Genomic DNA, 25,023 nt, shown 5'->3' with positions numbered 1-25,023 from the left:
CCGGATTTCATATTGCAATTAATGATGCAAATCTGTCTACATTTTTGGAGTTAATATATCGAGTGCATTTGATAAAATGGCATGATTTTTTTGATAATGAACTTGAACGTTATCTAATCTGTGGATCAGGGTATGAGGATGGCTAACTTAAGAATTAAATCCCACCAAAAACATTAAATGTAAAAAAAGCCAATCCTCTACGCAATTCCTCCACCGTAAAAAGTTTTGAGATCGCATAGAAGCCAAGTCCTGTTTTACTTTATTTGTAATAATAAATCAATATTTTGTGACTATATCAATAGTTTCGTTCACTTTACAATAATATTGACTTGGCCATGAGCACAATAAACTACAAATATAATACAGCATATCTTGGAGAGGTGAAAGTCGAACATGAAGTTTAATATCACAGAATTAAATACTTTTAGTTTATTCAATTGTTACTAAATGACCGACAGTCAGTATCATCCAACATCAATGAACTGCACATGTACTATGGCGCATGTTTAGTCCATGGTGATCTCAAATTCCAATCAGTCCATAATCAGTCCAATCGTAAAATCATGTCCATATAGAATTTATCAATTCAATGGTATTTACACATTATTACAAGGAGCGACTTTTAACTTGTGCTCATGGCCAAGACAGTATTATTGTAATGTGAACAAAACTATTGATATAGTCACAAAATATTGATTTATTATTACAAATAAAGTAAAACAGGACTTGGCTTCTATGCGATCTCAAAACTTTTTACGGTGGAGGAATTGCGTAGAGGATTGGCTTTTTTTTACATTTAATGTTTTTGGTGGGATCTAACTTATTTTTTGTAGGTCTCTTTCTTCTCTAAGTATATAAAAAATTAAATTAACTTACATGCAATGCAACTAACTAAATATATAACAAACTAAATATGTACACCTAAAGTAGCACGTAAACAATATTTTTTTTAACCAAAAAATTTCGAAATTGTCGAATTTTTTAATCGAATATCTTTTAGAATAAAAGAGATTTATTTCAGAGGTAGATGACGCTATCACATGAAATTATTTGATTTTTTTTTAAGTACTACTTATACTAAGCTATGTAACGAAACCATAGCGCGATTTAGACCAGGACAACGCCATCTATCGAGCGAGCATGCAGTGTTTATCGCACTGCATTAATATGAAAGATTTTATCATTATTCATTTCATTTAAACCTAGCTTTTTTATTCATATGTTGTATATTTAATACATAATAACAATATACCACACTACGTAACAATAAAACAAATAGTAACATTTTGTACATAAATAAATAACAAAGTTATCAATGCAGTCAAAATTCATACACAACGTTCTTGAAAAACCGCAAATATAAATTTGTTTCCTATTTTTTTATTAAGTTTTAAGGTTTTTATAATTTTCCCTTTATATGTAGCTAATAACCTATCTTGGTGCCAAATTTGAAGGTTCTAAGTTTGCTAGAAGTACCTTAGACTTTTGATGATCGGTCAGTGAGTGAGTCAGTGACAAAATGGTGTAACTTTGATCGCTCATAACTCGTAAACTATTTATTCAAATGTCTTGTAATTTTGAGACTGAGCTTGTTCTAATACTTACTCTTGGTCATCGAAAACCTAAACTCCTAGCTTTGTTCACATGGAAGATACAGGGGGCTGAAATAGCCGCGAAACGCTTCGAGAAAAGATGGTACGGCCGTGCCCGCTTTGCTCGAGTCTTGGCTGGGGCACTGCAGTGCCCTCAGAAATGGCGCTTACTAACTTGAGAAGGTACTTTACCTAAAGATAAATTAATTAGTCACCCTAAATGTTGGGTCTTTGTTGTCTGCCCTCTAAATATAAAACTAATTAGAATAAGTACTGATTGTTGCACCTATTTTGGAGCAATGGGCCTATCTGATATTCTGAGTGGGGTATCTACGCAGCAATTCTTATGAGGTCTATGTAGTTTAACGCCTTGTACTGATATAACCTTTAGTTATTTACGGACACTATCTTGGCGTATATTTAGAACTGGGGTGAAAGCTTTCAAGCACATGTTAAGTTGGAATATCTTATATCTTAGTGTTTGTATGTAGAGCCAGCAGAAAAAGAGGAACAGCTAAATTATTTTCAAAAACTGGCTAAGTAGAATAGTTATTTAGGTCTACTATAACTACAATGGTCTGTCAATATACCAACGCTATGATACTCTAAAATACTAAACTATTGTTTTATCTAAATTCTAAAATTAATTTATAACCAAACGATAAATCATAATAATACCTCCCCTATAAAGTTCAAAGCGAATTCTCCGAGTTCACGCTAATGTTACCATTATTAACGAGCCAATAATTCATCAAACATTATTACTAACAAAGGGAACACAGCTGTTTGATTGACAATGTCGATAAAATGACAAAGACTGTTATCCGACTGGCCCATTTCTCGACTTTGCAGATGTACAGTCAACTTCAGGTCAGTGGTAACAGTTTTATAGGAAAATCGTACTTATTATTATTGAGTTAAGGTGCATGACAGTTACCACTGATGTGCAGTCTACTGTACCATAGGACATTACTGTACCTACTACTGATAAGTTGGTAACACAAAATTGTTGTTTGCATATTTGTGTAAAATGTGAAATAATTGATTGTGGGTAGAGTTGCGGGTTTCATTTCCCACGGTTCAATTTGTCTAGTGATGTTTGGATATCGATATGTCTTGCCATTATTAGTTAATGGGTTATATCTTAAAACTTATCAGACTATTTATTAATTAACTAATTAATAATAAAAAATATGTAGGTAGCCCTTCAGGTATGGTGTTGCCCGGTTATCTTGGTTGAGGTGGTCAGATAGGCAGTCGCTCCTTGTAAAGCACTGGTACTCAGCCGGATCCGGTTAGACTGGAAGCCGATCCCAACATAGTTGGGAAAAAGCTCGGGAGATGTGATGGTAGGTTAAAAATTAAATGACCAATTTAGAAATTATGCAATAATCTGCTATCTAGTTTTGCGCATATTTTTTTATCAAGTTAGATAAGTTTTTGCGCAGTTTGCATTAATTTGACTATGTTTTTGGAATGTGTGTCACTAATCCAAATTAGATCTGATAACATAATACGCAGCCTTGGGGGGCGATCTGCGAACTGATTAGAGTAGATTAAAGGAAATAAGCCTATTGCATTAAGCAAATAAATGGATAAAAAACGTGACGTGTTGTTTTTCCCATTTTCATGTTTTTTGCATGTACGGTAAATAAAAATAATCTACTTAGGTTAGCTTCTTCTTTTCAGTAAAAAACTTTTCTTTTATTGTCTACAAATATCAAGTTTTTTTTTAATATGTACATTTATGTACACTCCTATGTTTCAACTTAGGTTACGGTTTTAAGAAAACTGTACTTTTGGCAAATATTCATTTTTTATTTTCTTAATTATTTCTTTAAACCAGTATACCGTAATTGCTATAAAAACGAGCATTTTATTCAGATAATTTCGCTTATTATCTATATCTGAGAACAAAAGTACAATAACTGTTGTACTTTGTACTGTTTTTCAGTCAATTATACTTTGATCTTTCTTTAAAAAACGATTTGTAACTGTATATAATCAGTTCATACATGTACCTACCGACGCAAGTCCACAAAAAATGCGCTTCTTGCCATACAATTTATCTTGAGCTGTGTTTAAAATTTTCCAAAACTCAAGAAAAAGCGTTAATAGGATGACCAACATTTCGGACAAGTCCGGAATAGCAGAACATTTATTCAATCATTTCATAATTTATTCTGCAATTGTAAGTTAAAGTAGGTATCTTTGTTCATGAAACGCGGAATTAAATTCTCGTCAATACATTTATTTAAACAAATGTTTTATCAGATGGCTATAACATAAAATTCGTTCAACCATTTCTTTATGTAATTACTTACGTCTTCAAAACGTCATTTAGGGCCTCGAAGGTCAATCTAATGACGTGTTTCAGTTTAATCTGCTGGATTAACTTTCAACGTTATCTTTAGTTATCGATGAACCGTGCTGACAATAAGAAAACATTCTAATGATAACCATTTTATAGTTCCATGACATAAGTTGCACTTGTGCTTTCTATTTATAGAAATCTTCTGGAAAAACTTATCAAAACCCGCAAAGAATTCCCTGTAGATACATTACTTTGTTATTGCTTGTTTTATCCCAAACTATAATATCATAATATTATTCACACATTTATGTTGTCCGCTTATTAGGATTAAAAACAAAACAAATTACCCAGTAAAATTTCCCAAGATAACCACTCTGGAGTCGGTGTAGATCAACAATTAAAAAAATATATCAACCTCTTTCGATAAAATGAAAAACAATATATTGATATCATGCCACACTGAAAGATTTCGCGGTTGGTAACTGACCTCGATGGGTTTCGAAAGTTATAATTGCAATCATCCTGAAAAAATCGCAGTGCAATTTCCTTTAGTTAGGCTTTTGAAACTGTTCGTCGCTGTCGATATTGCGCAGAAAGATTTATACATAGATATAATATCAGTTGATCGTTTTATCCCTATCAAGAATTTTGATGCATTTTATTAACCTACTCGTATTAATTAATGTAATATACGTACTGAAAGTAAATGTATGAAGTCCTAGTAACCTTTGGTAACTTGAAGAAAAATGCCATGCATGATGCTGATGAATATTCATTTAAGGATAGTAGAACAAAGACCCTTACGCTGTATTTATAATCCAATTTCTCTTATTCATTTGGTTTTTTTTCATCACTTATCCACTTAAGCAGCAAACAAAGGTCTTCTAAATTACTAAAACGCGTGTTTTCTTTTTGTTGCCAGGCGTGCAAGCGAGTTCCGCATCACATACGGAGACATGCGAACGACACACGATGATGTGGACACGTTCGAGCACATTCTGAACGTGACGTCACATAATGAAGCACTGCTCGCTTATTACTACCTCGATGGCGAAAATAAGGTAATAATTAGATTTTTTTGGTCAAACATACCTAAATAGAAAATATAAGATGGCTGGGGCATTGCCGTGCCCTCAGATGTGCGTGACACACCCGCTGAGGTTTTATTGCAACGGATCTCAAGATTCAAGAAGAGACGTCTTAATTTTCATGATATAAAAGAACTTTTTGACTTTATATCATGAAGATTTTCATGATATAAACTCAAAAAGTTTAAGGACTGTAACGGAAGGACTGTGATTTTAAGAAGTATTTAGTTGCTGAAATTATTTGAACGAAAGAATAGGAAACTACTGTGAAGGCTACCAAAAAAATATACCCGAATCTGCATATTCAACCAACCAAAACTTCCGTTATTTACCATCATCGTCATATAACTTATTACGTATTCCATCCCCTAGCAAAACGTGCTACCATATTTCCTCTCGCAAATATCCCGAGTGATTCTAATTAGCATACTTGACCCCCACTATCAACGGCCAATGGCGAGCGCGGCCTGACTGAATGACGCGAGCATCGTACGACATAAGGAGACCGCACGCATAGGGTTATCTCTCACTGTTTTGCGTTATCACGATCGAGAAAAAATATTAGTAATGTATTCGCACTGGGTTATTATGACTTAGGTGCATTGGATTGTACGCTCGAGTAACTTCCCGGTCAAGTATTTTCTAATCTTGTTGCTTGCACTATTAAGTTCCAAAAGGTTTTACTCTTACGTATAAGACAGCCATATAGGCTCATCATACTATAATCCGAAAAAAAAAAAAAATTTTTCAGGAGCCCCTGGGATAGGCCCAGAAAGCGGAAAAAATAAAATAGGAAAATATAGTTTTCTAGATAAACATACAAATAGTTATTAGACTAGGCACAGCATAGGTACCTAATGTTTACTGACAGAAACACTCCGAACTTCGACCCATCCATGAGTAATAAGTTGGTATAATTTACTTCGACTGTAAATACGATAGCAAGCGGCTTCTTTGTTTATTTGCGATGCTGTGATAGTGACCACATGTACGGTTTTATTAGGACAATTTTAATTTACCTTTTTGCTCAGCTTGGCATTACTTACAGAATAGACCTTTCAGACATGGGCAACTAGAATCAAACTTAGTTTTTTGACGTTCATAAGTGCTTAAGGCCTAAATGAAACAAATGATTTGACTTGACTTTCGTTGGTCCGTAATTTTTATTATAAAACTAGCTGATCCCGCGAACTTCGTATCGTTCAAACCTTCCCTGGACCTCTACAAACATTTTAAAACCAAAATCAGCTCAATCGGCCCAGCCGTTCTCGAGTTTTAAGCAGACTAACAAACCACAAAACATTTTTATTTATATAGATAGATTATACCCCAATTTTTTCTTGATGATCTTATCGAACGACGAATTTTGACCAGTCCTTTTTAATACCTGCCTAAGCGTAACCTATTTATTAAAAAAAAAAATGAAGTCTTTAACCGCCTCCTCAATCAAAGCATAGATAAAATATTCCCAAAAATCTTTTGCTTTTTGTTGGATACCCTAGCCGAGATACTCAATCTTGGTATTTTTTAATGTAAGTATATAAATGCGAACAAGCAATTTGATGTAGATGTGTCATTATCGCGCCGGACGAAGTGTAGTTGGTACATAACATATAATAACATAATATAAGTACCTAATAAATTGTCATTTTATCGCAATGTACGTAAGAATTGTTTGTACGTCCTAGATTGGCCTCAATTGTAGTACAATTAGTTCACATTCTATTGTTGATTGATTTCAGTTTATGTACTGTTTGGTAAACTATTTAAATACAAATCAAGTTTATAATTTTTGACTGCTTTCTCTATTTTACCCTATAGTTTTCACTTTCAACCTCAAGAACCTTAGTCCTCCTACTCGAGTGAAGGGTGATTGTTACTGCCTAACTAAATTAACTACTCATGTTCCTTCTGGAGCCCCTTCGTGCCCCACCCAGAATGTGGTAGCTCTTCCGAACAATCCCGCAGGAGAAAGAACCCTGATACTTTCGACATGTCTATCCACGGCTTCACCCGAACTCATACAATTTAGAACCATTAATGGAGGTTGTAATCATTTTACTACAAAAACAACATCATTTCAGATGAAAATGACGGAGATATACGACGTGACGGACGCAGACACGGACGCGGTACAGTCGCCCATGGAGCGCGACGTCAACAAACAGCTCGAGTTCGACAACGATTGGAGCGCTGAATTCATTGCTGACAACGGTTAGTACATTATACCTACTAAAAACACTCATCTTTTACACATAGACTGTAGAAAGAAAGCTGGTAATCAGTGCCGATGGTAGATAGACGGTAGATGCTGCCTCATAGCAAGCAGATTGAAGCAATGCAAAGCTAGTGACACTTGCTTGAACAATTGTTACCAGAATAGACCAGCGCCGATCGGCGACGGCTACCAGCTTTTGTTCTATGTGGGGTCGGTTGCTTGCTGTTGAGGACCAGTGTTTTGCATTTAAAGCAGCAACTACATACTAACACTTTTCAAGACAGAATATCGAATTTTGTAGCTTTTAGCTACCAGTAAAGACCATTAAAGATATACCAACATCAGTCGGGAGCAACAACTTGCTCGCCATCATTATGTCTAACGATCACCTCATTATCACCCATACATCTTTCATCCTCAGATCCTCATAGCATTCGCCATTTCATCACTTCTCAGAAGTAAGTTTATGCATGTGTGTTTGGTTGAAACTTGAAAACTTATTGAAAATCAAACTGATTTTTTACAAAAAAATTGTTTAGGCCATCATAAAATCATTAGCCGATATGTAAAATAATCAGCATTATCGGTGTGAATGGTATGATTTACTGCTAATTGATTTTTAATTTTATAAACCATTCATTTAAAAACTAATTTATTGCCTGTTTTTGCTGACCCTTTGATCTAGTTATTACATTAAAAAACTGGTCTAGTGAAGTATTTTATCTATTTCTATATAATATGAAAGTTATAAGAAATAGAGCGCGATAAAAATTGATGGCGTACGGATAGCCGATATACGTTTCAAATTCCTGAATTCTCAAACTTGCGAGAAAAGTAGGCCTAGGTAGCAAAAATTGAAAGTAACGTTTTTTGTCCACAGACGACCTAGACATGGAAGCAATGGACGACGACGCTCTAGCCGACAGGAACATATTTTCTGACCCGGAAAGCGAATGGAACATGCGACGGTCGATATCCGCGTCCGACAGCGACGGCGACCAACCCGAGTCTGACCGGAGAGGGCCTTACATCGAGCTAGCTTAGTTACTTGCGTAACCTTTTGACTTTCAGATCAGTGTTGCTAGAACAAAAAAAAATATTTGGTAGTTTTTTTTTAATATGTTCATGTTTCGAATAGGTACTGAAAAGCGAAGTACTTACACACAGGTCTGGAGATCAAAAGGTTAGTCAATTAATTCTATATTTAGCTAACTGTTAGATGTAATATACAGTTTATTCATTAAAATCATTAGAACTAAGCAATTGTAAAAGAAACGTGATCATAATCCGCTTCGCGACTAAAAATAGATAATATGCAAATTGTATTGATTTGTAACAAACAAATAAATAATTTTGGTCTTTCTTTCTCTTGACGACACGATAATGAAATAATCGGACATGTAACTTTCTGTTTATCTGTGTTAGATAAAAAGTTATTAGATCCACGGTTATTGTTCGTGTTCTCGGTCATTCATTTATTATTATTTTGATCATTTTAAATTACTTATATCGTACACTTACTAAATCAAACAGACAGGTATATCCCAAAAGTGGATATAAATTCAAAGTCCAAATTCTAACAGATAAAGTCCTTTTTTCTTTAGAATGCGTCGTGGTAATTGTGTATGATCACGTTTCTACATAGGTACTGTCGTAGCAAATGCCAGTGATGATTTAAAAACACCATCAAAAATAAGTTACCAAAAAACTAGGATTTAATATTTTTGCACGTGTCTTGGATTTTAGGGATCCTTATTCCTTTCATTCGTGCATTATACCTTCACACTAATTCTGTAACTAAAACTTCTTAATCTACTAAAAAAACTACTTTTCTACTTCTCCTATCCATTTTCCCAATCCAAGCCTATATTTTTCACTTCAAATTATTTGTAATTTAACTGTTTTATCCTTACTAACTCTTACCTTATACTAACCTTATAATTTAGATCACATGATTTACCTACTAACAATATTTCTAAAATCTTCTAACCTACCCTACTAGTGTATCATTCATTACAGACACGTGTGTCAAAAATATTTAAATCCGAGGCTGCATCACATCAAAATTTAAATCATACTAGCGTATATGCTGAAAACAGTATTGATCTCGTTACAATGCAAAAAATTTTTAAAAAAAAAAACAAAAAATATGTACATATTTAAAAGGTATTTACTATACTCTAGGTATTATGTCAAAAAGGCTATGAAATACTACAGAGATATTATCTCAAATGGTCATACATTTTTCTCGATTTAAATGCATTTTACAAATATTTATTTTGCTTATATGAAATCAAGTCTTCATAGAGTAGCATTTATACGTAAGGAGTCAATTTTTTTTCGAAATTAGTTACAAATTTCAATTTTCTTTCTTTGAAACTTGAGTTGGTATACCATATAAAAGTTTGGTATACTATATAAAACCATTTGTTGTTTACTCATATTTATTCTTCTCCCAGTACAATTAGAACGCGTTCTGATTTATTTCGCATTATGTAAATATGTAAGTAACATGTACAATTCAGTTTGTATGACTACAAAGGATATTATCGCATTATCGGTGACAGTGCAATTATTTTAGTTTAATTTATTATACAATATTTGATGTGGTGAACTGAGAAAATATTTACGCCCAGCCTAAATTAAGCTAACGCCTTCGATCACCAATATAAGCGTTAAACTCCAGTAGTATTTTTCTTTGATAAAATCCGAGTAAATACGATTTTGTAACTTCTTAATTAATATTTAGTCAGTGTCAATCAGCTTCGGTACCAAGTGTGACTATCGTTATAATTTTCAATTCATCACATCGTATGTAACTCTAATGTGATATCATTATTATTGAAAGTTATTATCTTCTTATAAGAACTAGTTTAATATGTTAAATATAACTTGTTATTAGTCGATAACTGCGGAATAAGTTATAGGGTCCTCACTACACAATGTTCGCGCTCTCTTAAAACTTAATAAAGTTGAAATAATGATCCTAAAAGATAGGTACTTGGGTAATTGACCTTTGTTAAGACTTTTTTTTGTTGATAAGTGTAGTTTAGAATAAGGGTCGTTGCCATATGAGATCGACTTTGGACCGGTCGGATTGGTACATTGACATCTGACCGAGAATAGTACGCGAATGCAAAGAAGTAGCGTCGATAAGATATGGTAAGACCCTAAGAGTGCCTTAAAATGTTACCACGTGTTACCCTAAAATATTGTCTCTTTTGTACTTTCATATCAGGAGTGTACTTACGATGTTTCATTTATAGAAAATGTAAAAAAAAACTTAAAAACGATAAACGCTTAAAGGTAGAAACACATTATTGAAACGCCACGCCACACAACGTGTCGCCACCCCATGAGCACTGTGCACATTACCAACACGTGATGCCACGACACGCTCGCAATTTTTTAATTCAGTCTATGTGCGGCGGTGAACATGTATAGTCGTGTACTATGGATCTTCTAAATAACGAGTCAGATGAAGATTTTGAAGATGGATTGATGCAAATTTTGGGTACATATATGTTACTAAAACGACTCAAGAATAAGAAACAAACTAGACGTTACTGGGTGCATGAAATAAATGAAAAGAGAAGTACGTGTGGTGAATATCATGCTCTTTATCAAGATTTACTTAATGACAGCGAAAGATTTCATATGTATTTTCGGGTTACTAAAACACAATTTGAGGAAATACATGAATTTATTAAAAATGATATACAAAAGAAAAGGACAACATTTCGCGAAGCAATCAGTACAAAAGAAAGACTTGCTGTATGCCTCAGGTAAGTAACTACTAGATATTTAAAAAAAAATAAGATCAGACTGTCTTTTAAAACTTTTCTTCATGGTCAAAACTATCATAATATTCTTTCAAATTAGTATTTTCATTTGGCAACTGTCCAGCTTCTACTTTTGACACATCATTTTGTGCTGATAGAGAATGGTCGTAATATCTATATTGAGTCACATTTGGATTCGACATTATTTGATTCGTATTTAAGTTATAGTATAATGTAGTCTTCTCTAAATCACGCGATGTTTGGTTAGGGATAATATTAACCGGTACATTTTCTTTTTCTGTTGTCCTAGTGTGTGTATATGGACTTTGATTTGGTTTTACAATAAATGGCTTATTAGAATTGTGAATTATATTATCACTAGTAATATTTATCGGTGTGTTCAGAATTCTTTCACGGTTATTAAGCATTTTCATTTCCGAATCATGTATTAGCTTATGTAATTGAAATTTTATTTCAGCTTGGTCTGTTTTAGGTAACTTCTTCAATTGTTTACTCATTGATAAAAAAAAATAGTCATTTTCATCCATGTCTGGTACTCCTCTTTTCTGTCTCATATCCTGCGTCGTTTTCATTACATCAACCATTTCTCGTAAAATTTGAGTATCACTATCATTTTTGTTTGTGCGTCTCGGGGTAAAATTTAGAGTAGTACAAGCTCTTGCAGCAGATGCCCTGGAAGAAGAGGACCCTGGAGTAGGTGAACGAATTATAGGAGGAGGTGAAAGTGCAGATTCTTCAGAAAATTGCAATTCAGAGTGTTGTGTTGAATCTTCATCATTTATATCAGCTAAGTTTGTAACAGTCTGTCTCCCTTCTAAATGTGGTAACAGAAATTCCATCTGCTTCTCAAATTTCCAAGGTACTAAATTAGTTGCTGCTTGACCGCTCTTCTTGCGGCGTCTTTTCAATGCATTTGTGAAGCAGTTTCTTAATTTTGCCCATTTATTTTTTACATCTTCAACTGAAAGAAAAGAAAAATAATGAAATTTTTTGTTATAGGTTTTTAGCCACGGGCAATTCATTTAGATCGATGGGATTCAACTATCGAATGGGATTCAGTACCGTACGAAACATTGTGCAAGACGTTTGCAATGCAATTTGGAAGAAAATGGGTCCTATTTATATGCCCAAACCTACAACTGCAATTTGGCAAGAATCAGAAAATGGTTTTAGAAATTACTGGAATTTCCCAAATTGCTGTGGAGCAATAGATGGAAAACATGTGAATATTATTTGTCCTATAAATGGTGGTTCAAATTACTGGAATTATAAGGGAACTAATTCAATCGTGTTACTAGCTGTAGTAGATCCAAAGTATAGATTTTTAGTTGTGGACGTCGGATCCTATGGTAAAAACAGCGATGGTGGCATATTTGAAAAATCCATTTTAGGAGAATTAATAGAAAAAGGAAAATTAGAATTGCCAGCCGCTAACCCTTTAACTCCAAATTCAGAACCATTGCCACATGTGATTGTGGCAGATGAAGCTTTTCCCTTAAAACCATTTTTGATGCGACCCTACAGTAAGAATGACGTTCGTAACAATGAACCCAATAAAATATTCAATTACAGACTCAGTCGTGCTCGACGAATAGTCGAGAATGCTTTTGGCATCTTAAGATCAAGATGGCGTGTATTTGCAGGTCCTATGTCAGTACAACCTGACATGGTCGACAAAATAATTTTAGCAACATGTTGCTTACACAATTATTTGGGCACGGATAATTTACCCTCGAACTGTGATCATCCAGAGACAAATGTGACAGAATCTACCGCCTTTGACAATTTAAATCCAATTCGTAGAAATTCCACACAATATGCTTTTACAGTGAGAAACAAATTCAAAGAATATTTTAACAGTGAAGGCGCCGTTCCGTGGCAGCTTGATATTGTGAGGAGAGGTAGACAACATTAATAACATGGCTACTCTTCAAAAAAATCACAAAACTAAGTTCATACGAGATATATGTATATTTAGTTAACATAGGTGTTCGGGATACCCAGAACGTGAAACCTTTTTTAATGTAAAACACCAAAACCTATAAAGTAGGAACCTCTTTGTGTCTGTGTTTTGTTTTATCTTTTTTTAATTTTTCGTTGTCAAAAATAAGTCTTGCGGAATACAACTCTCTTATATAATTTTCACGAAGCATTTTTTATTCAATTTTATATACAGTCCTATCCAATAGGTATATATATTCAAGTAAAAAATAAGTATATTCTATTTTGTAATAAATAATATTCGTAATAAAACTTACCTGGTGTATCCATTTCCCCTGCAATTTCTTCCCAAGCATTATTTCGTACAGTATGGTCCCTGTACTGAGCTAAATTAGTATTATATAGAATAGGATATCGTTTCACTAATTCTATTAATTGTTCGTCCCTCATTTCCAAAAGATGCAAATAAAATCCGCGTGCAAAATCAAAGAAAGTTCTCGAACAAATGACGCGTGGCGTCGGGTCTGCACTAGAAACACACTGCGAGCGGTGCGTCGGGTGGCGTGTTTACCCCCACCACCGGCGACACGTTGATCTGGCAGTCAGGGATCGGGTGGCGTGTACGCGCATGTTGTTGCGTCGGGTGTTTATAATGTGATTCTAGGCATAGAAAATAGTACGAATTGATTCCACTCAACACGCATCACGTTTTGTCGGGTGGCGTGGCGTTTCAATAATGTGTTTCTACCTTAAATCAAACTGAAATAAATTCCGTACTTCAACCCTGATGTGGAAAAGAGGTTTTATAAGTATTGATTGTTATTATATATACATACATACATGTTATCGCCTAGTACCTAATTAGATTTTATACATACTTGTACTCAGTTTTTCTTAATCGTTATATTATATAAAAAGCATTCAATCTTACCTAGTAAATGAATATACATATTCCGAGGAAAATTCATTTACTTTCCAACTAATACTACATTTAAAAAGTCACTATCTAAATAACTTTGTAACTATATCTGTTCTTTTTTTATTTAAATGTCGTGATGTGCCAATACATACCTATATTTTTTCTATATGACCATTAAGAAAAACGAAAATAGTTTGGTTAGACGTTTCTAGGTGGCCTCACCAATGACCAAATATCTGGTTGAATATCAACTCTCACAGGCGATCTTAGGCTTTTTGTATAACTTTCGCGCCTAAATATTGGGAGCATCTAAGGTGAATTGTGAGAAGGTCCTTAAAATTTTGTCTGAATAGTATTAATTTTTGAAAATTGTTAAAATCAGATATTTGGTTCTTGGTGATTGTGTTGTCAGAGTCAAGTTTGTAAACGACTGTCACAAATATTTTTAATAAAACTATAAAATTAAATTTTCTTTGTTTAATTTCTAGACTTCTAGTACTTTATAAAACTGCCTTTTTTATAAATAGATCTGATAAAATTTTAAGCAGGGCGGGGCGATTTGACATAACTGCGGAATCGAGTGGGTGTTTGGGTTGGAGGTATACTGTAGTAAAGCATATTCCTGATCTAAACATTAGAAATATTTGTATACCTATAATTGGCCACCCCATGCAGGGAGCATACGCTCAATACACGCATCAACTTGGAAATGATATGAAACACACCAGTCTCCAACATTTGAATGAGGCTCTTGTAAATAAACATTTTACACGTGACGTTTGAACGTACCGGTCGCAGCCAAACTATGATATAGAAAAAAATAAACTCTTGTCAATGTCACTCATATTCTAATTTCAAACTGTCCTCTTACTATATTTTTTAGCAATTATTCACCAAAAAACATATTTATTTGCAGAAAAATTTTAACGATATTACGAGCAAACAACCGCGCTGTTTTGCACGGTATTATTTGTGATTTGAATGTTTTTTTTACTTGTTTTTTGAATATGGTCGGCAAAGGGGGCGAGTCGAAAAGTAGCCGAATATTTCATCAATGTTATTTGAAGTGTTGCAAGTTGCAGAACCTCACGCCTCTGACCAATGTCATACCTTCAGGCAACGGCAAGGTGTTGGATTTCTGCGTGGATAGGATCAAATATGCGGACTGGCCACCTATTTTAAATGCACTCAGCTGTGATTTGAGCCTGCATTCAGTTTCTATAAAGTGTCGACAGCAAGTCAAAACGGGTAATGTTGATACAACTCAGATTACAAGCCGGCTTTTGTGACTTTATTGACAGAAAGAGTGAATTTACACATTATTATTGTCTTTAAAATTATGAGACTGGTAGTTTAGTCAGGTGCATAAATTCCAAAAACTCAATTTCCCTTTACTGTTGAAAGTAGCCGCATAACCATTTTGATGCTCGAAACCAGATCCTCAAGTGACCAGCTCGGATCACCAACTTAGTATCAGCTATCCATAGGTCAATGTGTCGATAACCCAGCTAATCTTATTTATAGACATTAATCACTGATAGGGTCTAGAATAATCTTTGTACTGCTACCGGACTTTGTTCATTAGATCATCAAATCACGTTTAGATATATATTGGAACCATACACATGGTTCCTTATAATTACGTGGCATCGCATGACTTGAACTGAAGGTCAATGTTATTTACTGCATTTTTATCAGCGACAATGGAAAACTCCTATTCTGTGATGATGTGGCTTTCTTCATACTTTTCAAAGTCTCTGACGAGAGAGACGAGAGACGAGTACGAGAGCCTGTGGTCTACTAGAAATTAAAAAAATATCCACACAACTTTTGGAGTGTTCCTGTAACTGCCTAACGATTGTTGAATTTTTCTAACTTCAGTGTTAGAACATATAGACTGCGAGAGGCTGGCCAAAACGGTGAACAAGCGATGTGTGATACTGACGAACTTCATGCTGAGCAACTTAGTGGAGGCGACGGCGCAGTTACTCTCTAACACCACACTGTTGACGAGCTTACTGTTAGAAGGACTCCCCTTGAGGATACCGTATTTAAATCCTTTGTGCGAGGTATGAGAAAGTCCGAACATTTTGCTCTTCTCTTTTCATCCCTTTTTGACGAGATCTTTTAAACTCATATGCTCCTGGACTCTGGACGATGCGCAAGTTGCACCTTTTGCGCTGTTATAGTCTCTCAATTTCCAAAGCTCTCTAAAGACCTCTGAATCACATTACCAAAACTCTTTCTAGATTTCCTTGTATTGTAGGCTTTATTAGCGAACAGTTCTCTACAACACTTACACTTGCCACGATGTCTGATCGGGGACGCGGGTTGCTTGGCCATCTGCAAGTCTATCAGATGTCTGCCCAATATCCTGACACTGGACCTGTCAGGGTGCGAGCTGACGCCGGTAGGAGCTGGGTACATCGCTGAATTGGTCAAGGTAATGGTATTTCGAAGTACTTTTTCTTTGCCTCGTTATTTTAAACAAAAGTGTTTGCTTGTGTGCTAAAACGCTGAATGCTCATTATTTTGCAAATTTTGGAATCTTCAGCATTTTTTCGGAACAGACTTTGTAGAAGGTAGGTATATCCATAGTGCATTATATTTGTGTTCCATGTTAACAGCGTATTTTCAGTTTTACTCTGCGATGCACACATAAACATTCATCCAGTATCATATTAAGTACATTAAATGGCAAACTTTTGTCAACTTGCAGAGAGTTCTCTTGCTGTAGTCTGACATAAAGTATTAATCTGTATTTTAGTACCAGAAGATACACAGATACAGCGAGAACTGGACACATACACTTCGGTACCGACTGCCTGAGCTAGACGCGATGGCCGGACTGCGCCGCATCACGCTATGTGCCAACCCACAGTTAGGGGACGCTGGAGTCGCCAAGCTTCTCGATGTGCTCTCTGATGATTTGTGGATCAAAGGTCAGTTCAAAGGATGTTAGTTTGTGCGAAAAGCTCAGAAACACATGCTGGCTGGCTTCTGGCTAAAAGCTATAACTGAGTTGGGCAAAAAGCGGAGAAAGCGGGGCTCAGCAAAAGACTATAGAAACTATAGCTGAGTTGAGCGAAAGGCTAAGTAATAATTCAAGTTCTCCAAGTTATTTTAAGAAAACTGTAGCTGTGTTGAGCAAAAGGGATAGACAACGCTTAGCGTGCCTATATCCTGATTCAGATTGTACATCCTGAAGAAAGATACCTATATTAGGAGTATGACGATGCTTCAGCTTTATCAAGTATGTAGGTAAAATACAACGTAGTCCCCTCAACGGTGTAGATCCTGTTTGATATGTACTATCATTGATACATACGCTCTCTTATCTTTAAAGGTGATCTGAGGTTTAACCAGATTGATAGCTAATTAGCTACCTATTGTTCAATACAATAATGATCTGTTATCTTCAGATTATTTTATATTTATTTAATAACTCCTTTCATAAATTTCTCAGCCCTGGACATCCAGAATTGTGGTATAACGGAGGACACATCGATGATGATCCATCAGATGATGCTATCGAACAAGACTCTCGTAATACTAGACATAAGGAACAACATTGATATAACCAGCGAGTCGCTGTCCAAAGTGCGGTCCGCGCTCAGAGACAATGAAAGAGGAATGGAAGGAAAGGTAGCTTACTGCATGTTATTTCTGATACTTCCAATTCTGAAGATTCGTATAAAGCGGATTGTCGCTGACGTGGCACTGCACGTGGCTTGCTGAGGGTGTTTGATTACGTATCTCTCAATTATGACTGATTCTAACATTTCTTTGTTCCAGTTTTCATGGCTGGCTAGCGTTAGCGGGACTTCGAGTGAGAGACTGAGATCAATTCCATCCAAGTAAGTCGGGATGATTATTTTTAAGTTTGTTGATATCCTAACTGTAATATAAATAATTGAACTTATGTGTTCATAGAAATGGAATAACAAGAGATCGCGCAGTATCTAATGTAAGAAGCACGCCCACGAAATATGTTAGCAAAACTAGTGCAGTGAAGAAAGACAAGTAAGTCCGTAGTTTCTACAGAAGGCAACATCTACATATTGCTAAAAGTTATTTCTATGACCTCGTTGACTGTCGATCTCGTCGTGGCCGAAATCGGCCTTGGACGTATGTATATGCTTTTACCAGAGTTCATATTCCAGGATACACTTTTATCCCCGATTGCTTGCTCAATGCGGGTTGGTGATTTCAGGCTTTATAATCCAGGTTTCCTAAGATGTTTTCCTTCACTTTCTTATCAGCCATTGATGTCCAAGATAGACTTAGAAAGTACATACAAACTTAGAAAAGTTGCATTGGTACTTGCCTGTCCTGGAATCGAACCCACACCCTCATACTTGAGAGGTTGGTTCTTTACTTACTAGGCTACCACGATTTTTGCAGAGACTACGCAGAATTATTAGAGGAACAGCTACAAGAGGAGATCTCGCACAGACAGCAACTTGAAGAGCTGAATCTACAGTTGGTCGATCAGATGAAGCAGTTGAAACAGCAGCAGATACGACTGTGGGCCAATTGTACTGCTTCTTCAGGTAAACTACCTGGATAATTTGTTTGGAGTAAATCCGTCAAACATTAGGCAATTTTCCTACGGTTTCCAACAGAGATCAAGCAAATACCGTCTTTCTGTAGGTAATATAGGTACCTATTACCATTCTGGGCTCCTTTTGGTTCTCCTTTTCCCTTGACAACAGAAGAAGTTGAACCAGAGATAGATAGAATTTTTACATTCTTGAGATTAGCTTCCACTTTACTCTGTACGTGTTTTTTTTCGTCTAGATTATTTATGATTGAGATCAAGTCAACTAGGGCTAAGAAAACATAGAATTCAAGACTAAGAATCTATCATATTCTCTTTTATCCAGGTTCAGAACACTCGTTCGAGGCTAGTGCGAGATCGGGCGATTTGTCCAGTAGTTCTGGGTCGTCGAGTTCTGTGCCCATCGACCAGACAACGCTCTCCTACATACAGCAGGCCTTCAAGGACATATACGCTTTCATCAAAAACAACCAATGTTACGGGTAAGTGCCAAATTGGTTAGTTTTTTCTGGTATGGAAGGGGGATTCTCAGAGTTCAGTGACTAGAATTTACTCATTGTGAATTTGTGATTTCTATTGCTTCAAAATTCTGAATGCTTTTTTATTCAGTTAAGACCACGAATTTTGAATATTTCCACTCTCATTTTGTTATTCGATCACTATCCATTCGGTATTGGTTCGTCCTTCATGATCCTCGAAAGCATCCATTTACTAATTAATCATTTCAAATGAATCCGCAGCCAATGTGTTCACGAGGTATCGAAAGAAACTCCACCAGAACCACAGCCGATTGAAGAAGTGGCAGAAGTAGAAGAATCTCAATACAATGGAGAGTTACGCGTCAACATGGTGCCGAAGAGGGCGCAGAGCTCACACCAAAAGATCAAAGATAAAATGAAGGTCAACAAGACCACTAAATCCGCGCATCTTTTGGGAGACTCGCAGAGAAGAGAAGGCGTCGAAATGGTAAGAAGTGGTTTCACTAGTGGTATTTATGAAAAAAATACAAGCTTGTAAAAATGGCAATCTTGCGGAGACAATTCAGCGACAGAATTGAGAAGAATATATTATAGTTCCTTTTTTATTGAAGGAACCCTTTTTAGCATATCAAAGGCAATGAGTTAGGGGAGATAGTAATGTCTTTTTATGTTCGTTTCTTTACAGAAGCCAGAGATGATTGAAAGACAAATGGGTGACTCGAGAAATGCGCACTGCGAGGAAACAAATATATTGGAGGATATGATATCGGTGCAAGCGAAGCCTAACAAAAAAGTAAGTCTGTTGAGTTATTTTGTGCTGGTTTGTCTATTGGCGGGCTGTGAAAGCACACAAAATCAATATAAAGTACAATTTTTTGAGAGAGACTGAAGTTAGTTTTTTGGATACGCCGTAGATTTTATGGTAAAGAAACCTACGCAGCTCTGTCTAATGTTCAAATTCAGTCCATAAATCTTACTAAACTCTATATGCATGTATTTAAATATATTTTTGTATGTTCAGAACTTCGGGCAGAGTAGCCCCTGCAGTAGTGTAGTGAGCGACTCGGACACGCTGATCTGTTCGCCGCAGATGACGCAACGTTCCATACAACCGGCGATCGTCATCAACCCACGGGAGGCACTCTATTCGTCCTCGGACGAGGACAGCTCGTGACGACGTTTTTTATATATTTATCAATTTATGAATATCATGTTTTATGTACCTACGATTAAAAAATTGGTTGGTTTATGTTTGATTTCATTTATACCCATGATAAGTTTTGCTTGTCGTCCTTTTCTATAACCACGGGCAAGCCGGCGAGGTGTCATAAGGTTTGATTGGAAAATGATTGATTGGTTTGTCGCGCGTATGCGCTCAGCTTTGCGACGTCTTCAGCGTAGCAAAAAAACCGCGAACTGTTTCGGGTGTTAAGGCCTATTCAAACCTGAGCGATATTGTGTACGCTGCCGCTGTGGGTAGAAGTACATACCGCGCTGGTTTCGCTCAGGTATTTAGTATCAAGTACCGCGGCTCGAGCGACCTGAGCGATATTCACTGCCGCTGTGGGTAGAAGTACAAACCGCGCGGGAGCAGCAGCATGCATCCCGGCCCTCACTCCGCGAAAATTTCTTACCTCTCTAACTTGACTACCGCGCGTTATTCTACCCACAAGGATAGCGAAATCCGTTTTGGTGTGAACAGTAATATTATCGCATACCCACTGGGTTTTCTCTGCCGCAGATGGTAGGGAATGCCGCTTAGGTCTGAACAGTAATATTACCGCATACCCACAGGGTTTTCTCTGCCGCAGACGGAAGCGAATACCGCTTAGGTCTGAATAGGCCTTTATCTTTTGAACCAGTAGTTGTAAATACGTATTTGGATAAGGGCTATATCATATCAATACTCAATAACTTTATTGCATTCCATAATGTGTACATGCTGGTGGGTAAAATTAAAAGAAACAATTATGGACCCTGTCGGGCACAGCAAAGTTAGTTTTTAGAGGAGGATCATGAGAGCTGCAGTTTCTTAAGATCCTAATGGAACACTGATGGACTTGACATCTTGACACAGAAATAAATTGATATCCTTCAAGAAAGACATCCTTTAAGCATGCATTAACTACTACTTTACATAAACTAAAATACTTCATGCATTTTTAAAATGTCTGATAGAAACAACGTTTCAATTTACAATAACGATTTATTACTCTAATTATAAAATAACTACAATATCTAACCTATTCACTTCTTAGCGTCACTTATTTTTGCATTCTGCTGCTGAAGTTTAGCGATCATGACTTTCTCCTTAGCTTCCTTTCTGGCTTGCTTCTCTAATTTCTTCTGTTCCTTTTCTCGTTTAGCCAGCATCTCTTGGAACCTCTCATCACGAGGATCTAACTTGAAGCCGAAGTGTCTTCTTACTTCTTCCACTAGCCTCTCCTTCTTTTGCTGTAAAATAATAAATATTTATGTATTAGTAAATATTTTTTATAACAGAGTTGCTTGGAAAATTATGGTGAAATCTACCCAAAATAATTTATTCCTTTGCCTGGTCTCAGAGATTAACCTCTTGTTTGCCGCTAATTAGAGAATAATAGCAAATCCATTGTGTCTCGCGTATATCTGCGCACTGGATACAAGGAGTTAAACTATTCAAAATAACATCCCTCTAACTTAGAGTACACAGACTTTCTTTCAAATGATAAAGAACAAAACTAATAATTGTTTACCTTGGCAGCATTAGTCTCAGCAGTTTTCTTAGCAATCTTATCATTAAGTTCTTTCATCCATTGACCTAACTTAGCAAACCTAGCTGCCACCTCTCTGTCTCTTTGCTCTATTTTCTCTTGTTGCTCCTTCCTGTTCCGCGCAGCTGTCTCCATCATCTGCTTTATGGTATATGGATATGCCACCGATTCATATTCAATTTTCTCCGCTATGTCTTGTTTTGATGGAAAGCATATGCCTGTAAATGGTGAAGGTGATATGAATTACAAAGTTATCAATTGAAATTACATATAATTAATTAGTTAAGAATCGATCTTTTATGTGATTGTTAGAGCTTAATACAAATTGCTTCAGCAAGCTTTGGTCCTTAAACTGCGACAAAATATAGTGAAACCAAATAAGTGCATAACTAAGGAACTTACTGGGATTAACACCACTGGCACTGCCGTATTTTCCATACATCTTCCTATTATATTTAACAGTCAGATGTGCCAAAGATTTCGGTTCCTCATAAGGCCTAGTTCCATTTATGAGGTTTTGATGAGGTGGGTTCAGTCTAGAAATATTCCTCTTGCGTTCTATTTCGGCTTCCCTCGCCAATGCATCTTCATCGACGTCTACTACTGCCTCACTCTGTTCTAGAGCTTCCACTGGCGAAGTGGAGTAACGAAACAGAGAGCCGATAAAGTTCGGCCGCAACAACTTAGATCGTATACACAGACTCATTTTAAATTATGTTCTTGTTTTTCAAGTTTTGGTTAATTTCCTTTACTGTCTCAAAAGTTAGGTTATGTTTTTGATTTTTGACATTTGCATTCTTCACCACAGATTCTTCACGGATTTACCTGGATTCACCTCTATATTGTCACTGGTTGATCATTGACAAAAGAATTAAAACAGGGTTGCCATTATAATGTGAATGAGTCACCAGTTGGAATCTTGTAAGCATTGCATTTTAGACTTTAACTCAGAGTGGTAAATATCTAAATTACATTAAAATTTTCAGAATTGTCATCGTGTCAATGAATGAAGAATGAAATAGTATTTCCCTACTATCTCGACTATCTCGCTCTCTTTGCTTTGTCTTGTCTGTGCCTAGGGACACGGTATCGAAGCAAAAGTATCGATATCGTACTCATGAGTAGAATCGATAACAAAGTATCGTACTCATTAAAGTATCGAAACAAAAGTATCGATACTTCAAGGTATCGAGTACTTTTTTAGATCAAAATTTGCTTGGTCAATATCAGTCAGTAAATAATGTCAGTTATACTTCAGTTCAGCAGGACATAAAAAACAAATGGTATTGGTACACTTTAATAGAATAATAGAAAAATGGAAAATGGAATGAATGAAACAAATCGAAAATGTAGCAAAAGGAAACAATATTAAGTTATTTGAGGTATACTAAAAACTAGCAGTGTCCCACAGTTTCACCCGCGTAGTAGATTAAAGATCCCATTCCTCTTCCGTACAGTCACTTAAAAATAGAAGTTTGTTGAGCCTTTTTGGAGATAAGCGGTTTCGAATTTTTGTGATGGTACTTCCTGCTTTAGAAAATAATTGTTCTGAAGGTACTGACGTCGCAGGGATTGATATATATTCTCGTGCCAATTTATATAATTTTGGGAATACTACTTTCATATCTTCCCATTGTTTTAAGGGATCTTCTGAAAGTGGCGAAACCTGTGCCGATAAGTAGTAGCTTATAAGTAGTAGTGAGCTAGAAAGCGCTGTTAAATTAAATTCTTCATTCGATACGATACCTGGGAAAAAGTACTTATTGAGTAAAAGTATCGAATGCAAAGTATCGAGTACAAAAGTATCGGTATCGAACTGGAATGTACTCGATACCACAAAGCATCGATACTTTTTTCGTGTCCCTATCTGTGCCTGATAATTTAATTGAAGCTCTCATTTCTTGGTTTGTTATTTTATTTAGTGTCCTGTAAATCTTAAAATAATGGATGATTTCGGTGATAATTTTGTTCAACCCGAAGTAGACCCCGCGGCGGAGTTCTTAGCTCGCGAACAGAACCAGTTGGCAGGGCTAGAAGATGAGTTGGAGACCAGTGCTCCGCCCCCCATTATTTCCTCCTCAAACGGCCTGGTGGACGATTTCGTGGGTAAGAAACATGTTATTTCCCAGTTAGATATCTGATAGTTCAGCACTGAAAATGCTTACATAAGGAAAAGTTATGATAAAAATCAATAATGTTACCAAACAACTGTTTGGTTTCTGATCACATCAGAATCAAATTTCAGAAACCTTATGCAGTACATGACTAGTCATTGGACTAGCCAGAACCTTTGTACTGTAACTAGTAAGACTGGAGAAAATTTAAATTAACTATGGCTAAAAAGTTCTTGTATTCACCAGTGATTCTGTTTTCCAACAGAAGTGCCAAGTGCGTCAGCATTCGACTCGAACGGGCTTCTAGATGACGAGCCCATCCAGACATCCGTGTTCAAACAGGAGAGAGAAGAGCCTGAGAAGATCAAAGCCTGGCGCGAGGAACAGAAACAAAGATTGGAGGAGAAAGGTAAGGAAACTCCTTCGTATATTACTCATTTGTTATCTTGTAATCTAATCTAGTCACAAGCATTATATTTATTGTGCTATCCATTAATTGTCTTACACTGACCAAGTTTGACTAATATTAATATGAAACATCTTGTCAAATTATAAACACTATAAAAACAGTAATATGTACCAATATTTTATGTGGTATGAAAAACATTAATTAATTGTTGTACCACCCCTCAAATGAATAATGTGAATCTTCATACGTTATATAACTACCCTCTCTTAGTGGTTATTGATCACTTGGCACACAAATATTTGTTTTATAGGGGGTGGAGTACAAAAGCAAAGTAATATTATGTACTCGTTTCCTAGTCTCATATTATGTGTTAAAGTGTACACCTACATTGATAACTTTAATTTAAATACAGATGCTGAGGAAGAAAACAAGAAAGAGGAGATGCTTAAAATAGCCAAAAAGGAGTTGGAGGATTGGTACAAAACTCATGAGGAGCAGATCGCTAAAACTAAGGCAGCTAACAGGTAAATATTGTCCATTACTAATCGTTATCTTACTAATTTATTTATTTATTTATTTATTTATTTATTTATTTATTTATTTATTCGACTTACATGGCTTTAACAGCCAATTACATAAATCGTAAACTTAAAATTAAATTTAAAATACAAGCTTAAAAATACTGTTAAATACAACAAAAGTATAAAATAATAATATAAAAAAAACACATATAAAAATAAACAAGTAATAAAATTAGGAATTGTTTTCACAAAATTTTAGGCATACGCCCATTATATGAACAAAATCGTCTTCGAATATATCGCAGTCCGGG

The 25,023-nt window shown here is 35.8% G+C and overlaps 6 protein-coding genes and 2 long non-coding RNA genes across 9 annotated transcripts in view; 3 read left to right on the top strand and 5 right to left on the bottom strand.

Annotated features, from left to right (window-relative positions):
- LOC124632295 overlaps positions 1–20,164 on the top strand; it is a 33,470-nt gene extending 13,306 nt beyond the window's left edge. Inside the window, exons 7-20 of the mRNA XM_047167080.1 lie at positions 4,829–4,967; positions 7,079–7,208; positions 8,093–8,231; positions 15,755–15,944; positions 16,142–16,318; positions 16,643–16,817; positions 17,342–17,520; positions 17,671–17,732; positions 17,809–17,898; positions 18,280–18,428; positions 18,762–18,918; positions 19,177–19,402; positions 19,601–19,708; positions 19,937–20,164. Coding sequence (XP_047023036.1) covers positions 4,829–4,967; positions 7,079–7,208; positions 8,093–8,231; positions 15,755–15,944; positions 16,142–16,318; positions 16,643–16,817; positions 17,342–17,520; positions 17,671–17,732; positions 17,809–17,898; positions 18,280–18,428; positions 18,762–18,918; positions 19,177–19,402; positions 19,601–19,708; positions 19,937–20,089 — 2,074 coding nt within the window. The 3' untranslated portion in view covers positions 20,090–20,164. The remainder of the gene's footprint in view (positions 1–4,828; positions 4,968–7,078; positions 7,209–8,092; positions 8,232–15,754; positions 15,945–16,141; positions 16,319–16,642; positions 16,818–17,341; positions 17,521–17,670; positions 17,733–17,808; positions 17,899–18,279; positions 18,429–18,761; positions 18,919–19,176; positions 19,403–19,600; positions 19,709–19,936) is intronic.
- LOC124632299 lies at positions 9,037–14,331 on the bottom strand. Its single transcript, XR_006984606.1, has 2 exons — positions 13,705–14,331; positions 9,037–10,511 (listed from the first exon to the last, which is right to left on the bottom strand). It is a non-coding gene; the product is annotated as an uncharacterized LOC124632299 (long non-coding RNA).
- Positions 10,427–14,342, top strand: LOC124632282 (protein ALP1-like). The gene is made up of 2 exons (XM_047167057.1): positions 10,427–10,997; positions 12,015–14,342. The coding sequence occupies exons 1-2, from the start codon at positions 10,666–10,668 to the stop codon at positions 12,928–12,930; spliced, it is 1,248 nt and encodes a 415-aa protein (XP_047023013.1). The 5' UTR covers positions 10,427–10,665; the 3' UTR covers positions 12,931–14,342.
- LOC124632298 (transcription factor Adf-1-like) lies at positions 10,897–13,406 on the bottom strand. Its single transcript, XM_047167082.1, has 2 exons — positions 13,274–13,406; positions 10,897–11,976 (listed from the first exon to the last, which is right to left on the bottom strand). Exons 1-2 carry the CDS (start codon positions 13,404–13,406, stop codon positions 11,045–11,047), a joined length of 1,065 nt encoding a protein of 354 aa, XP_047023038.1. The 3' UTR covers positions 10,897–11,044.
- Positions 20,165–21,101: 937 nt separating the features above from the next.
- Positions 21,102–22,495, bottom strand: LOC124632291 (growth arrest and DNA damage-inducible proteins-interacting protein 1). The gene is made up of 3 exons (XM_047167075.1): positions 22,071–22,495; positions 21,651–21,886; positions 21,102–21,369 (listed from the first exon to the last, which is right to left on the bottom strand). The coding sequence occupies exons 1-3, from the start codon at positions 22,372–22,374 to the stop codon at positions 21,163–21,165; spliced, it is 747 nt and encodes a 248-aa protein (XP_047023031.1). The 5' UTR covers positions 22,375–22,495; the 3' UTR covers positions 21,102–21,162.
- The window catches only part of LOC124632279 (tyrosine-protein phosphatase non-receptor type 11), a 26,875-nt gene continuing 24,206 nt past the window's right edge, over positions 22,355–25,023 (bottom strand). The window contains exon 4 of the mRNA XM_047167053.1: positions 22,355–22,479. Coding sequence (XP_047023009.1) covers positions 22,468–22,479 — 12 coding nt within the window. The 3' untranslated portion in view covers positions 22,355–22,467. The remainder of the gene's footprint in view (positions 22,480–25,023) is intronic.
- The window catches only part of LOC124632292 (clathrin light chain), a 3,116-nt gene continuing 1,609 nt past the window's right edge, over positions 23,517–25,023 (top strand). Inside the window, exons 1-3 of one of the 2 annotated variants that reach the window (XM_047167076.1) lie at positions 23,517–23,774; positions 24,048–24,191; positions 24,604–24,715. In XM_047167076.1, coding sequence (XP_047023032.1) covers positions 23,612–23,774; positions 24,048–24,191; positions 24,604–24,715 — 419 coding nt within the window. In that variant the 5' untranslated portion in view covers positions 23,517–23,611. The remainder of the gene's footprint in view (positions 23,775–24,047; positions 24,192–24,603; positions 24,716–25,023) is intronic. The other variant, XM_047167077.1, reaches the window with a different exon arrangement.
- Positions 24,602–25,023, bottom strand: part of LOC124632300 — a 642-nt gene continuing 220 nt past the window's right edge. Inside the window, exon 2 of the long non-coding RNA XR_006984607.1 lies at positions 24,602–24,747. This is a non-coding gene — a long non-coding RNA (uncharacterized LOC124632300). The remainder of the gene's footprint in view (positions 24,748–25,023) is intronic.

Source organism: Helicoverpa zea, chromosome 8 (assembly GCF_022581195.2).
Source record: "Helicoverpa zea isolate HzStark_Cry1AcR chromosome 8, ilHelZeax1.1, whole genome shotgun sequence".
NCBI classification, from domain to species: Eukaryota; Metazoa; Arthropoda; class Insecta; order Lepidoptera; family Noctuidae; genus Helicoverpa; species Helicoverpa zea.
This window is presented reverse-complemented; position numbering and strand designations above follow the sequence as displayed.